The sequence below is a fragment of the Saccopteryx bilineata genome, chromosome 12 (genome assembly GCF_036850765.1).
Source record: "Saccopteryx bilineata isolate mSacBil1 chromosome 12, mSacBil1_pri_phased_curated, whole genome shotgun sequence".
NCBI lineage: Eukaryota > Metazoa > Chordata > Mammalia > Chiroptera > Emballonuridae > Saccopteryx > Saccopteryx bilineata.
This window is the reverse complement of record NC_089501.1, coordinates 50,186,347-50,202,945: the sequence shown is the minus strand read 5'-3', so window position 1 is coordinate 50,202,945 and position 16,599 is coordinate 50,186,347. Positions and strand designations below refer to the sequence as shown.

The following is a 16,599-nucleotide window of genomic DNA, read 5'->3' as shown; positions in this document are numbered from 1 at the left end:
GTGTTCCTGGTTCAATTACTAAGTCTCAAAGATAAATGCAAAGTATATCTAAACAACATAACACTAGGCATTAGTTTATGCTAATTATCTTTAGTACTCTTAAAATACTAACACATACTGCCAGTTATTTGGGGTATTAAATGTGTTTAAAAATACTTTCCAAATGACTAATAATCCTCTTAGTTTTAAAGCATATGAAAGAGCTTAATTAGAAACAGAGCAAACAAACAAAACCGAACAAACTTACAATGATCGGAATTTTCTCTTTGGGTTTTGCTAGTTGCTTAGCCAGCAAATACTGTTCCATCCCAGGTTTCGCAAATCCAGGAAATCTAATCATGAAGACAAATGCTCGTGAGTCTTATATCCTTCCTTAAAAGAGTTACACAGCTCTCATCCACATTTACTTAGTACAGCAATTTTAACCTTGTTCAGTCTTTCAGATGTCCTCGAACTAGGAAACTGCGGTAAATGAAACCTAATGTAATCAGATTGTTCAATGGCCAATTAGTCACTTAATTAAGCTTTACCTGGTAAGAAAACAGTCTGACTCCAGAAGGTGTGATATTTATGGTACTCCATTTGCTTAACTGGATCTGGAACACTCTGTCAGAAGGGCAGACCAGAAAAATGTCCCCTAGGTCACAGGAGGAGATGCTACCAAGTACGAGTGTGCCATTAGGAGCTGACCACAGGGGGCGATGGCCACGCAGGGGCATTTCTGTGTCCAAACTAAAGCTGCCTTTCAACACACCCCTCAGGGAAGCCACAGTTATCCCAGAGAAGCTGCCACTGTTCCTAAGCCCTGGTGCTGTTTTCTCTTGGAACTGCCAAAGCACCAGTTTATGAGACACAAAGGAAAACCAGTCTTCTTAATAGACCTGAAATATTATATAATAAAATGGGCTACTTCCAGAACTCAGATCTCAATCCAAAGCAAATTTCTAAAACTGGAGAAAAGCTGGAACAAAGGCAGTCATCCTGGTGCTACTTCTAAAGAAGACGACATTGGGTCGTAGACATTTTTGCAGGTGCAAATTAGGACTGCTTTAATTTGGTTTCAACCTGGAATGAAGGTTTAGAGCAGAAAATGCTTAAAGCCAACCCGGTCACTTTAACGATGAGAAAACTGAGGTTCAAACAGGTCATCTGACTTCACGCAGCCAGTGAGAGATTGAGTTTGGAGCAGGAAAGAAAGTGCAGGGCCTGGGGAGTCGGGCCAGGAGTCAGGGGAGTCGGGGGAGTCAGGCCGGGAGTCAGGGGAGTTGGGGCCCCAGGAGACAGGGGAGTCGGGGGAGTCAGGGGAGTCAGGGGAGTCGGGGGAGTCAGGGGAATCTGGGGAGTTGGGCTGGGAGTCAGGGGAGTCAGGGGAGTCGGGGGAGTCGGGGGAGTCGGGGGGAGTCGGGGGGAGTCGGGGGAGTCAGGGGAGTCGGGGAGTCTGGGGAGTCGGGGAGTCAGAGGAGTCTGGGGAGTCAGGGGAGTCGGGGGAGTCGGGGGAGTCAGGGGAGTCGGGGGAGTCTGGGGAGTCTGGGGAGTTGGGCCGGGAGTCAGGGGAGTCGGGGGAGTCAGGGGAGTCGGGGGAGTCAGGGGAGTCGGGGGAGTCGGGGGAGTCAGGGGAGTCGGGGGAGTCTGGGGAGTCAGGGGAGTTGGGCCGGGAGTCAGGGGAGTCGGGGGAGTCAGGGGAGTCGGGGGAGTCAGGGGAGTCGGGGGAGTCGGGGGACTCAGGGGAGTCGGGGGAGTCTGGGGAGTCAGGGGAGTTGGGCCGGGAGTCAGGGGAGTCGGGGGAGTCAGGGGAGTCGGGGGAGTCGGGGGAGTCAGGGGGAGTAAGGGGAGTCTGGGGAGTCGGGGGGAGTCGGCCGGGAGTCAGGGCGGGGGAGTTGGGGGAGTCAGGGCGGGGAGTCAGGGGAGTCGGGGCCCCAGGAGTCAGGGGAGTCGGCGGGGAGTCAGGGCGGGGGAGTTGGGGGAGTCGGGAGCCAGGGAGTCAGGGGAGTCAGGGCAGTTAGGCTGGCTACCAGCCAAACCTCATGTTCTAGCTACAAAAACTTGGCCAGTCATCTGACTCAGTCTCTGCTTCCTCATTCTCAAACTTGGACCAAGAGACACCTTCTATTTAAATATACTCTTCGCCTGACCTGTGGTGGCACACTGGGTAAAAGCGTCGACCGGGAACACTGAGTCGCTGGTTTGAACCCCCAGGCTTCCCTGGTCAAGGCACATATGGGAGCTGATGCTTTCTGCTCCTCCCTTCCTTCTCTGTCTCTCTCTCTCTCTCTGTCTCCGCCTCCTCTCTCTAAAATAAATAAAATCTAAAAATAAATAAATAATTTTTAAAAATAAATAAATATACTCTTCAAGTTTAAAGAACAAAAGAGAGTAATAATATACATCACACTCCTGACCATATAAAAAATCTCAAATCTGACTCTAAAAAACAGCATACTGTCAATAACAAATGAGTAATTTATTCTATGAGCAACAGGGCATGAAAACACAAAACGGAAGAAACCAGAGGGGTAGAAAAGTGGGTAGCTCTACCATATTTAATCACTGATGCTACTCAAATACACGGAGGAGACTGGCAGGACTATGGAGGAGAGTGTACACACGTGTTTGCAGATCTAGAACCAGAGCCCGGCATCACAGACACATCAAACACTATGTTTACAATTTTCTTCAGATATAGGTTAACATTCCTTGGTATCTGCTCTGAACCATACACTTGAAACCCAGAAAAAGTATCAGTAATTTTAGAAAATAAACTCTTTTAAACATAACTGCTGTAAGAAAGAGTACTATATTTCCCCATGTATAAGATGCACCTTTTTTTGAAAACTTTGGGGTCTAAAAACGGGGTATGTCTTATACAGTGGTTGTGGCATTTCAAATGCCATACATGGAACTGAAGACAAGGCAATATATGAAGACAGTGATTTGTCATCAGACACAGAAGACAAGCTAATGGATAGGAGTTTTGATAGTGATGAAGAGTTGTCAGAATTTTATGATGAATAAACCTGAGTTCAATAACTTTATGTAATACATTTTTTTTCAAAATTGAGGAGCACCTTATACATGGGAGCGTCTTATACAGGGGGAAATACAGGGGAAGTCATAAATCACATCTCCTTAGCTCTGTGGTGTAACTGCAGCCTAGAGCAGAACGCTCCCGAAGGCCGCCCAGCGCCCTGCCCACGCTCCCCACGCCTTCCTGGGAAGCAGAGCGCCTGCAAGTTCCCACTCTAAGAGGAACCTAGGTGAGAGCGAAGTCAAACACGTTGAGCACAGGAGTCTAGGGCATGGACTCTGGAGACTGAGGGGTCAGACTGGAATCCTGACCAGATCCCTTACCACCCAAGTGTGTCTGGCAGTTACTGAACCTCTCTGCGCCTCAGTTTCTCCTACAGTAGAACAGAGATTGTACGTACCCCAAAGGGACACGAGGGTCACATGAGAGTGCATGCAAGCCACTTTACACAATGCCTGGCAATACCAGCAATCAATTCATAGTAAAACACCTAGCCCTGGCCGATTGGCTCAGTGGTAGAGCGTCAGCCCAGAGTGTGGAAGTCCTGGGTTCGATTCCCGGTCAGGGCACACAGGGAGAAGCGCCCATCTGCTTCTCCACCCCTCCCCCTCTCCTTCCTCTCTGTCTCTCTCTTCCCCTCCGACAGCCAAAGCTCCACTGGAGCAAGGTTGGCCTGAGTGCTGAGGATGGCTCCATGGTCTCCACCTCAGGCACTAGAATGGCTCCAGCCTCAGATGGGCAGAGCATTGCCCCCTGGTGGGCATGCCGGGTGCATCCCGGTCAAAAGCATGCAGGAGTCTGTCTGTCTGCCTCCCCCACTCCATTTCTCACTTTGGAAAATAAATAAATAAATAAATAAATAAAAACATTTAAAAGATAGTTATTTTTAGTTTTCCTATGACACCAGCAATGAAACCTTAATATGGGATGGAGTTGAAAAAATTAAAAGTAATGTTACAGATCACTAAACAGGACAATATTTCCTTTAAAATGAAAAAAAATATTAAAATAAGCTACCAAGCTAAGATCCAAATATGAGTGAGCAAATCACAAGACTTTATAAATCACTAAGAGAAGGAGACTGGCTTATCTGTGTCTCCTCCTCTACCAAAGCCCTGCCCTCACCCCACCCCTGCCCCCCCACTCCTTCCCCCACCCCCACCCCTGCCTCCGCCTGACCTACTTGTTCAGAGGCAGCTTCATGGACGAGGAGCCAGCCCGGCTGTTCCCGCGCTGGGCCCCTCCTGCTTCGGCTGCCTCCGAGTCTTTGAAGTAGGGAGAGGTGGACTTGGGGTCATCCCAGTCCTCGTCCCAGTCATCGTCATCACCAGTTGCTAGAGGTGAGCACAGAATATGGTCAGTACAGAAAAACAAAATAAAAAGGGAATGACTTAAGTTTCTGATAAAAACTACCGACTGGGTTGACCAATCAGAAAAAAGGAGAGAAGAGTGTACTACCAGTACAACGTAGACACCAAAAGTACAGGCGCCATAGTCAGTTTTAAGGCTTGAATTGTAGATTCCACCTTTTAGCACAATACACAAGTTAGAAACAGCATACAGAAGACTGCCAGTCCTCTGATGGGCTAAGGTGTCCTTCTGCTACTAGGCAAATGGCCCTAGGGCCTCTGCCCCAAGAGTGCCACCACTAGAGACACACGCCAAGACAAAAAAGAAAAGGACAGAAAGAATTAGGAGGATCTGGGCCAAGTCTCAACATTCCTACTTAGTCCCAGTCCTGCTGACAATCCAGCCCCTCCTGTGCCTGGGGGGCCTGGGGGCGGGGGGGAGCCAGTCCCTGAGCCCTCACGGCTCCTGCGTGCAAGGCCCTTGCCAGTTAGCCCTTCCAATTCCTGGCACAATGCGCTCGTGTAGAGGACAGAGAATGGCGAGCAGATTTTTATCTTTTTATTTAATTTCAGAACAGACCTAACCAAACACCCTTCCTTAACTCCTGAACTGTTTCCCCCTCTGCAAATTCCTTTTCTGCGTCAGTATTTCTATTAGTAGCCTGGAAGTGAAACAGGTAGTCAAGGAAAAGATAAAACAACTAAGTCAGAGATCATAAACCAGCAGCTGATGAACCATATTTAATCTGTATACATGTTTTTTTGGCCCAAGATGTAAAAGTAAATAAATGTATCAATGGCCAAGACTAAGAACCTAAAAGTATTTGCATTTGCAACTCCTTGACAGATAAGTGGGACTGGAGGTTACCATTTACAACTACCTGCAACAGTGTAAGAACCCCCAAGAGCAGTCCTTTCGATTACAACCTGTTTCTAACCCGGGTGCCGGATGCCCTGGTCACATGAAGGGTGGGCCTCGTCGCCAGCAGAGCCCTCCCCCTCACCTGGTCCTTGGTAGGCCTGGGGGTGGCCGAAGGCGGTGTCCCAGTTGTTGGCACTGTTTCTGTGGGCTGCAGTGCCCTCCGGCTTGGCCCCCCAGCCGTCCGTGCTGTCCCAGTTCCCGGACTTGGAGGCGCTCCAGGCTGACCAGGGGTCACTGCCACTGCCGATCTGCGGTCAGGGGGAGAAACGGAGAAGAACACTCGTGACTTCTAGAAAGCATTCCTCAGTTCAGTAGGAATCGAGTAACAATTGAATATAATAGGGGTGCTGAAAGAAACCAATAGAAATTTTAAACAATTTTAAATTTAAATAAAAAATTTTAAACATGTAGGAAAGCACAAAACACAGCATCAGCCTGATTTTGTTGATGTTAACATTTTGCCGTGTTTGCTTAGGAACTTTCCTACCAGTACAAAGACACTGTCCCATGAGCACCCTGCTCCCGCCCTTCCTTCCTCCTTCCCCGAGTGATGCTTTTCTGAACTAGTCTACTCTTTCCTGTGCATGCATCTACACTGCTGCTGCATATGTACACATTTATAAATAACTGGTTCCTACTTTCAAAACTGAACTAAACAACATTATACCAACTATACCATATGTATCTCTTTGCAGCTTTTTTCCACTTAACATTATGTTTTTGAGATTATACATACATGCTAACAATAAGAATGTTTTACTCACTTTGGCTGGTTTAGAGCCATCAGTTGTGTTTTTGCTGGGCTTTTATTTTTATTTGAAAAAAAATAATACATTCCCAGTAAAAAATTCAAACAGAATTTTAAAAAAACATGCAATTTTAAAGTCTGCCTACCACCTTAAGATGCCAGTCCCACTTTCAAAACTGTTAGCAAATGCCTTGCGCACACTTCCTCCAACAGCCCCCACAGACCCTCGTTGTGGCAGGCGTCGAAGTGAGCCTAAGTCACATCTGCTGCTCGCACTTGTTTTCTTCCACCTGGGAGTCTGGAACACCCCGAGGCCCATCAGCACGTGTGGACGACACCTTTCCTTCACATGGCCCCAGAGTCCTCTGTGTCTCCCCAGAATTTAGCCAGCAGGTGGTGACGCTCACTTAGCTCGTTTTCAGTATTTTGCTAACTGTAAAGTAAGGGTGCAATGCACATCCTTGTACACCCTCCCCCATGTCCAACACACCTACGTGAAAATTCCCGAAGAAAACTGCTGGGCTAATGAGACCCTGCGTTTAGAATCGATGGATCTTGTCAAACCGCTTTCCAGAGGTTGTGCGGTGACATTCCTACTCTCCTGCTGACGTGCCGAGTTCTGCTTTTCACAAAGGGGGCCACCATATCCCAAAATTATTTTTAAAACATTTTCTTCCATTATGCTTTTGAGTAACTTTATTAAAGTTTAACTATTCTTATAAATAAAGTTTATGAACAGGCAGATACACGGCACCCACTTTAGGAGCATCGCAGTAAGAGGCCCCTCACCCCTGCTGCACCCACCCATGAGCCACACGCGCGGGTGGGTTTTTGTTTGCTTTCGTCTCCTTAATTTAAAGTGTTAAATCTTCAGTGTCTGGAATTTACTTTAGAGTAGGAAAGAATATAGGAATCTAGCTCAATTTTTTCTTGTAATCGTCTGTTGCCCTATCATTTAATGAGTGACCCATCTTTCAACCCCCACACACTGATCTGAAATGTCACCTTCATCACATACTGGACCAGGGTCCATTTCCAGACCTTCTTTGTATCTTAGTAGTCTCCCTGTACTAGTAACAACCTACTCTGGAACCCTCCACAGAATACATTAGTACTTCAGCATAGCCTCTTTTACTGGTTTATTTTAGAAATAAACTTTAGGGTTAGCTCAATATTTTAAACCTTCAACAATCTAAACTTCAGCATTACAGTGTCAAAATTTTTAAAAATGTGTTAATTTCCATTTCAATCACCTTAAATTGGCACATAAATCCATGGAAAACAAATGTCGCCTTTATTCTCTTAAAACAATTTCAGTATTGAATCTGTTTATCCAGGAATATGGAATAGCAAAATTTCTCCCTTACTAGAGTCTTCTTTCTCACATGAAAAAAGTTTGGTGGAGAGAGAGAGAAGGATTTATAAGAAAATTTCCCAAACAGTTTAATCTACCTCCTCGGTGTTTAGAGCCCTAGAATGCGGTCCTTTCTTACTCCTGACCGACAGGTGGGCAGGTGGGCGGGTGACCGGCTGCCACTCACCAGAGCATCAAAAACAATGTTTTTACATGGGGAAGTATACGTTCATTCTAACATCTCTTCACAGCCTCAGGGATTGTGCTCTAAGGCAAATATTAACAACAGAAAGCCGTTTTACCCATACAACTGTGAATTCCTCGAATACCTGGCTTAAATGCAGTGGTTTTCAACCTGTTCACACTTGGAGACTGGTGAAAATAGTATTGTTTCAGGGACCGCTAAGGAAGAAATCACCCTGAGCACAAGTGAATTTGACTAAGATCACTGGGCCTACAATCTTCATACAACAATCTTCAGGGTGCTTAACTCTTTCGTGGACGACACGATCCACGCACTGGTGACTGAAAAACACTGGCTCACAGGGTAACATTTCAGGCTACTCTAGTGGACACTGGGAATAAAGACAGAGCGTGAGGGCGGCCCACCAGGAGCCGCCACCCTCCCAACTGGGCTGCGGGGTCAACCCTGGCTCTTTCTCTCTCTCTCTCTCTCTCTCTCTCTAACTGGGCAACATCAGCTTGAATGCCAACCCAGGCACCTGACTTGGACTCAGCAAGACGACAGAAGCTAATCCAGTAAACGCAACGGCACAGAGGCTATGACCAGAGCAACGGTTCAGCACCACCATGACACTAAGTGACAGCAAACTGCCAAAGCAAGATTTTCACCAACGCCCAGGGAAAATCAAATGTGAACTCCTCATAGAAAGTATCCTCAAAAATTTAAAATTTAGGACAGAAACACATAACAGGATAATCTCTTTAAAACTACTTTCTTTACAAATTGCTTGTAGTGCTTGCTATATCATTTGGTTACATATATGGTCTTAGCTCTCTATCCAGGTTCTAAAATCCTTGTAGCAAATCTAGAAATTGCTTGCTTCTCTCTCTGTCTTTTGTCCTTTCTCCTGGAACATTCTATCTTGTGTCAACCTGACGCCTGCAGATTGATCTATCCCAGTGGCCGGCAAACTCATCAGTCAACAGAGCCAAATATTAACAGTATAATGATTGAAATTTCTTTTGAGAGCCAAATTTTTTTAACTTAAACTAGATAGGTAGGTACATTCCTTATCGAGGCAGCACTCGCATGTGGTACTTTGTGGAAGAGCCACGCTCAGGGGGCCAAAGAACCACATGTGGCTCGCGAGCCGCAGTTTGCTGACCACGGATCTATCCAAACCTCACCAACCAGAAGTCTCTCCAGCTTCTCTGACTTTTTACTGGCTTTCTCTCTCCCTGATGACCTTTTAGTGACCTTCAGGATCCCTCCTCTAATATCAATAACTAATAATCAGCTCACACACTTTGTCAGAGGGATAGGTATTCCTAAGATGATGATTGTAGAAAAGCTGTGCTGCTTACAAACCTATCAGATGAGATAAAAAAAGGGCAAAGATAAGAATACTACTGGTCTACTGGCCCTGGCCAGTTGGCTCAGTGGTAGAGGATCGGCCTGGCATGTGAAAGTTCCAGGTTCAATTCCCGGCCAGGGCACACAGGAGAAGCGCCCATCTGCTTCTCCACCCCTCCCCCTCTCCTTCCTCTCTCTCTTTTCCCCTCCCGCAGCCAAGGCTCCACTGGAACAAAGTTGGCCTGGGTGCTGAGGATGGCTCCATGGCCTCCACCTCAGGCACTAGAATGGCTCTGGTTGCAACCAGAACAACGCCCCAGATGGGCAGAGCATCACCTCGTGGGCATGCTGGGTGGATCCCAGCTGGGCACATGTGGGAGTCTGTCTGACTGCCTCTTCGTTTCTCACTTCAGAAAAAAAAAAAAAGAATACTGGTCTACTGGGTGAATTTTAAATCCCAGGGACCACAAAGTCAAGTAAATTTGATTCAAATAAATAAATTTTATATGGGTACAGCCATTAAGAATTTAGGCTCTAGCCTGACCAGTGGGGTACAGTGGATTAAGTATCAGCCCAGGACACTAAGGGACCAGGTTCAAAACCCTGAGGTTGCTGGCTTAAGTGTGGGCTTGTCAGCTTGAGCACGGAGTTGCCAGCAAGAGTGTGGGATCACAGACATGATCCCAAAGTCTCTGGCTAGAGCCCAGAGGTTGCTGGCTTGAGCCCAAGGTCCCGCCTGAGCAAGGGGTCACTGGCTCAGCTTGATCCATTCCCCTTCCCCCATCTCCACTGCCGCCTTCCCAGGTCAACGCACGTATGAGAAAGCAACCAATGAACAACTAAGGTGACTCAACGACAAGATGATGCTTCTCATCTCTCTCCCCTCCCTCCCTGTCTCTCTCTCATAAAAAAATTTAAAAAGAAAGAATTTAATTTCTAGAGTTATTTGTCCAGCTTTGAATTCCGGGTTACCACCTACAAGCCGTATGAACTTGGCCAAGCTACCTCATTTCCCTGTTACAGTGGATACAGTAATATTAACTTCCTCATGGGGGTTTTACAGCAATTAATGAGACAATGTATGTAAAGCACTTAACACAGTAATACCTGGCATACAGTGTGCATTCAGGAGAGGTTATCTCATTATATGGGGGTCACCTAGAATATAAAGAAAAATGAAGACTAGTAGTTCTTTGACTAAATCCCAATATAACTGGAACACCTATTGATTTATGCTTTAGAGGAAAAGGTCAAAAAGCTCTATTTCCAATTGGTTGCAATGCCAGATCACATTACTATAGAATCTTCTGACTGAAGAGGTGGCAACAAGCACTTAAGGTGTTTCCTATTCTAGCCAAAGATCTGTGTCCTTCAGATACATGAATAAAAGAGGAAGACAGAAATGTTTCACTGAAGTTCAACAGCACTGCTGGTCAAATAAGTTTATAAAATATGATTTTTACGTTTGTCCACTTATAGTTTGCCCTGGGGGCTGGGCTGCACCAGGTGTATATGGTCTGTGAAATTGCAAATTACCTTCCTGCTTAGGAAACGCCATTGTTTTGCTAATGTTTGCTGGAGGAGAGGTTTCAGCCACAGAAAGTGTTGAAGAGAGAGAAGGAGGAGAAGAAAGAAGCCATGTTTTGCAGGGAAAGCGGAGAGAATGCAGAGTGCTGGAGAAGAAGCCAGTTTGTGCAGAGAGAAGGTGTGCAGATGGGGAACCAGACCTGCGGGGCTTTGGGAGCCCTACTGAGCCCGGTGGGGCCTTGGATTCTGGGAGGAACCAGAGAAGATGCTCCTGGTTGTGGAACCGGATAATGTGTCAGGGCTTTGTGAGCTCTGACTGAGGAGGGAAGAGGTCTTCCCTGCCTGTTTGCTCGCCGGCCGGTGCAAGACTTTAATAAAAGGATGGCCCATCATTTTTTGGCTCCACTGTTTCTTTACCGTCTGCCCGAACCCCATGAGAAACTGCACGAGAATGGCTGTAATGGCAGCAGCCCCTGGTCTTACAAGCACCTCCTAATTCTTGGCACAAACATTTTCTGAGGGTTAAACGCTGAGCTCTGTTTCTTCAAAGCCAAATCCTGACTCAACAAACTGGGCTACAACGTACTTTTTTTTTTTTTTTTTTTTTTTATAACGATGTACTTTAATGGTGACCCTCTGGCCCTGACTTCTTTGCTGTTGACCCCAATGAGCCCCGAGGTCACACCCTAGCCCTTCGGCCCCTCCTGAGTTTCCAGACCCGCCTGCTTCCTTCCAGCTTTCCTTCCTTTCTCCTCCTGCTCAGCAATGTCTCCCCCCTCCCCTCTTCCTCTCCAGCCCTCTATGGTACAAACCCCTGCTGACCCTCCACCACACGTCACTAAAAACCTCCCTTAGACTCCACTGCAATTCCAGATGCTCCACGGGCCCCACGAGGAGCTCGGAAAGACCCTTTCCCTGAAACAACAACCCTGCTGGGAAGAGGCACTACTTCTAGGAGTTTAAATGCTTTCCTCTTGCATTCAAACTTGCATTTTACCTTTTTTATGGAAGAAGGAGGAGAAGGAGAAGATGAAGAAGGTGGTGACTGGCTGAGACTTTCAACACAACCAATCTGAGCCAAAATATCCACCTTAAAATAAAAGAGGTGCTCAGTAAATGGAGGGGAAAAGAGTATATCAAAGCTTTTAAAACCGGCAAACTGTCAGCAGCACTGAGCTCCCCAGGAAATCCCAGCATGCCCCTCATTCACACACATGCAGAAAGCAAAGCCTCGACTGTGGGCCAGTGGTTACCTTCAATGCACCAGTGTGCATTCTAAAGACGGTGTTATAATGCAGTCTCTCTGAAGCACTGAAAATAATTATTTGCAGCCCAGAAGAAATGGAACAAATATCATGCAAGTCACACAGCCGATGAAAGAAACTCCAGAGGAAAAAACATAACTAAGCTTTCACAAACGTTAAGATGTTGAACCTCTTGCTCTCCCAGCCACCAGATACAGAGGGAGTGCAGAGATGAGCAGAGCCACTAGGTAGATGCAGAGCAACCACAGAGCATGATGAGCCCGCCCAAGCCCAGATGAGGCACAGAGCAGCCTGTCCCAACCGTGACCTTGGGAGCACAGGTCCTGGGCGTGTGCTCCTGAGCCTCTGACTGGCTCAGTGTGCAGCATCGCCGTGAGAACAGGCAACTGACACACTCCCACGAAGCTAGTCAATGGCCCACCTGGCATCACTGACAGAGGACAACTCTGGAGTCTAATTTCCAGGCTTTGAACCCCAGCTCCACAGCTATCTGTCAGGGAAGTCCCTGCCAGTATTTAATGTTTATACAGTATTAAGAGTGCACTTTTTAGGTACAACTCTCTTGTGAAGTAAGTGGTGGCATTATTTCCATTTTGTAGATGTAGACACACTTGGTTTTGGAATCAATACACAAAGTAGACCATCAGGAGTAACCAGGACACAGCTTACACTTCCACTTAACACTAAAAAATAACAAGATAAATGAAACTGTTTTCAAATCATTGTACTTGAGGCAATGAAGGACCTGATCCCTGCCTGGAGGGACTTCCCAGGCCACAGACCGAGGACAGGACACCACACATAGCCCAGTGGCCTCTGTGGGCTGAGGAGGCAGCTGGGGGTCTGGGCAGAGGACCTGGGGGAGGGGCCTCAGGTCTGAGCTCAGTCCTGACCAGCGCATGCAGGCGAGGAAACTACCATGTGAGAGGCTGAGTGGCAGCCCCCACGCAGGGCCCTGCCCACCGGCCAGAGCTGAGACTCTCACCCCTCACAGGGCACCAGGCACAGAACCACAAAGGCTTTGCCTCAGTGGAGGGCAAGAGTATCCTTAGACTAAATGCTGCTCTGGTCCCCCGCTTTAAAAAGGCTAAAAAGTAACCAAAAAGGTTACACTGTTTCTAGGTAACTTGGAACAAGGATAAAAGGTATGTATGGGAATACAAAAATATGCAGCAAATAACAAGATAAAAATCACAGATGTCTGGCATCCAATAAAAACCCACCAGGCATGAAAAGAAGAAAGCATGACCATAACAAGAGAAAAATCAACAGAAGCTGACCTGGTAACTGCACAGATGACAGAATGGGCTTCTCAGAGGTGACAATTTTAAGAATAAGGGAAAAAACCACTCTAGTAATGTCATGGGTCCCTAATAATGCTTTAAAAAGATAGAAAGACTCATGTGTCACTATTTGAGGCAGCTATTAAAACAATGTCCTACTTGGAAACTGGCAATTAAAGGGAAAGAATTAGACAACTATATTGAATTCCAACAGAAACTTATTCAAGATGCTAACGAGCTTCAGCTGGCAGGAGGACCTGGAACTTCTCAACTTCACAGAGAAAGCCGCCCAGCGAATGCGGAAGGAGTTCCTCGCTGATTCGGCAGGCAGGTGCTCGCAGGCGGTGGTAAACCATTAGGTGAGTGGTTGATGGCGTTAAATGAACGCCAGATTGCCTCATGGACACATGGAGAAAACACAACTACACCACAGAGGCACAAGACTGCCCTCGACCTGACCCAAGGCCATGCTGACCAATAATGGCGGGGCCACCAGACAGCGTGTCTTCTGATGTGATGCCCATGAGCATGCGATGTCACCTATGACATATCATCACCTCTAATGCTCACTCTGAATTCCTCAAAGCTTTAGGCACAACTTCCGACTTTTAAGTAGAGAGGACGGAAGAAAAACTTAAACAATACAAAAAGGAACAAGCAAGTGAATCCAGAAGACAGGAATTTTATGGGACAACTGGCTAAGTCAGAATAAAAAAGCGGAGAGAGTGCTTGAAAAAGAACTTGCAGGGACATTATGAACATAACCAGGTGTACTGCTCGATCCTAGACAGGTTTACAAACAAATTATAAAGGACATTCATGGCCTGACCGGGCGGTGGCATAGTAGATAGAGCATCGGACTGGGATGCAGAAGACTCAGGTTTGAGAGTCCAAGGTCACCAGCTTGAGCGAGGGCTCATCTGGTTTGAGTAAAGCTCACCAGCTTGGACCCAAGGTCGGTGGCTCAAGCAAGGGGTTACTCAGTCTGCTGAAGGCCCGTGGTCAAGGCACGTATGAGAAAGCAATCAGTGAACAATTAAGGTGTTGCAATGCGCAACGAAAAACTAATGATTGATGCTTCTCATCTCTCCGTCCCTGTTTGTCCCTATCTATCCCTCTCTCTGACTCTCTTTGTCTCTGTAATAAATAAATAAATAAATAAATAAATAAATAAATGACATTCATGGATGAGCTGAGAAAATTAAAGTCGGCCTGGGTATTACGTGAGATAAAAATTCACTGAACAGGATCATCAACTTTCAAAAGGTTACAAACAGTATATACTACTACGTACATCTCATACGGATATCCACGTGCATGCCATGTTCACAAACAGAAAATAAGACACAGACCAAGGGGTAAACAGTGTAGATCATGGAAATGTGCCGCTTTCCTTTTTGCTAGTTTGAATTTACCCATTTTCCCCCACTGCAGATACACTGTTTCTATAACAAAAGGTCATTTCCAAAATTCCTTTTAAAGATAATAAAAATGCTAGTCTGCAACTGCTGACCACAAAAATGGTAGGTTCTGGTTTTGTTACAGTTTGCTATTTTGTTGTATTTTGCTTCTTATATAACGTGCTTGGGAGACCTGGAGCAGTAAGAATTAAACTCCTACTTCTGACAGCAGGTGTAAATGGAAGCGCAGTAAGACGCAGAAAGGGCTTGTTGGATAACAATGGTGAGATCTGACTCCACTGACTGGTTTCCCTACTAGTAAGCAGACAAGACATGGTCTGAGAAGAACAACTTTCACTGCACAGGCCGTGGGAACACCACCACCGGAAGAGGCGGGAGAAGATGAGGGGATGGGGAACAGACACCATTACTTCTGTGTCCCCCTAAACTAGGTCAGACCTAAAGGGATCCAGGGCTGAGAATTAATGGAAAAGATCACACATTTCATTACGGTTGCCTTCCCCCACACCAGCAAGCTAGAGCACAAAGGATATAGGAAGGCTCAGAAGATAATAATAATGAGCGGTCAGATAATAATAATGGGCTTCCACTGCCCGTCTGGCTCCATACAGAGGACAGTCCAAAGTCTAATACGGATCAACACAGGTCACCGAGTTTGAGAAGTCCACGCGGTAAGAGGAGTCCCTAATCACGGCTCACTGCCATTCGCACTGTTCTCCTGGGGGCGAGGTCTGAGAAGCATCCGAGGGTCCTTCCTACCACGGAGGAGATTCTGCTGTGCTCCTGCCACACACACGCACACTCCGCGTGGGGGCTGTCGCCTGGTCAGCCGTGCCACGGCCTACCCTATACCTCTACCCTAGTAAGTAGTCTCCTGACCGGAAGGGAAGAAGAAATTCTGGAACTAGAAACTTCCAGGACAGGACTTTGTCCAGGGGTATACAACAAAAAGAGTGGAGAATAACTTGTGTCGTAAAGGCAGAAGTTATCACAGCTTTTGTTTTGCAAGGCATTGATCAAAATCTTTATCTGGCATTTCTCATCAAACGTTTAATAGCCACCTGCCAACTGTGTTAGGACGGGGACTACAAAGCAAACAGTGTGACTCCTGCACCCAAGAACACTGAAATCAGTTTCCAACACACATGTCACTCATTTTCTGAAAAGAACCTACAGAGGTATACAATTCTCTTCCATTTCAGCTCACAATATAGAAGAAGTGTAAAATTTCTCACTCTGTTCCTTATACTTACTCAAAAGACATCATCTAATTCTACAGATGAACCTACTAACTTCAGAAAACCACTAAGAGAAATATAAAACTTGTACATTCTTTTAAAAGTGAGGCTAGGTCACAAGAGCAGATTAAATCCACTGGTAGCCAGACATGTTGATACAAACTGGAAATTACTCCCCCAAATTTAAATGGCTTACTAAATCCTTTGTTAATTTATATTACGAACTCACAGAGGTCAATTCCAGATATATATTTTTAAATAAAGTAAATTAAAATAACACTTGTTTTAGGAAATGGATAATTCTTGGATTAGCCTTGAGTTTATTTTATTAGTACAAGGTCTTAAAATAGGTAGCTTTATGTATCAAACAGGACGATGCTACAAACAGCAAGAGACCACTTGCTTCCAGAGAGATCTATTAGAAGACCATGCTTAACAGGCATGTAACATGCTGCCTCGCCCTTTATCAGAGCTGTTTTAAGGTCCAAAAACCAAAACAAACCCTTTGCTCTTGTCAACTGTTCCCTGTCAGACAAAAACAAACAATAAAAACACCAAAACCACCCTAAAGAATAAATTTCACCAGCATGTAGTTGTGAAAGGTTCCCTAGTGCACAAAGGATCTGGGATCAACGGAGCATGGAGAGTCAGGACTGCCAGCCGGGAGCAATTGTGAAGACAAATGCCAACAAAACCTATAATATGTGTACAATCTCCCATACAAAGCCCTGTAATGCAACACTAGGGGGATTCCTTCCGGGGTAACAGCACGGGTGCAGAGACAGAGAGAACTTTCTCAGTAAGGGTTCTGTGAAGAGAAAATCTCAATAAGCAATTATGAAAGGTCAAATGGCAAAGACCTTAAGATAATGAAATAATACGTCCGTGAAGGTTTCTCTCTTGCTGATTTAACATGGACTACAAATGGCC

The 16,599-nt window shown here is 46.0% G+C and overlaps 1 protein-coding gene across 3 annotated transcripts in view; it reads right to left on the bottom strand.

Annotated features, from left to right (window-relative positions):
• The window catches only part of SNX9 (sorting nexin 9), a 92,929-nt gene that overhangs the window by 32,599 nt on the left and 43,731 nt on the right, over positions 1–16,599 (bottom strand). For all 3 annotated transcript variants that reach the window (XM_066247910.1, XM_066247911.1, XM_066247912.1), the window contains exons 5-7: positions 5,379–5,544; positions 4,209–4,359; positions 248–332 (exon numbers count right to left, since the gene is read on the bottom strand). In XM_066247910.1, coding sequence (XP_066104007.1) covers positions 248–332; positions 4,209–4,359; positions 5,379–5,544 — 402 coding nt within the window. The remainder of the gene's footprint in view (positions 1–247; positions 333–4,208; positions 4,360–5,378; positions 5,545–16,599) is intronic.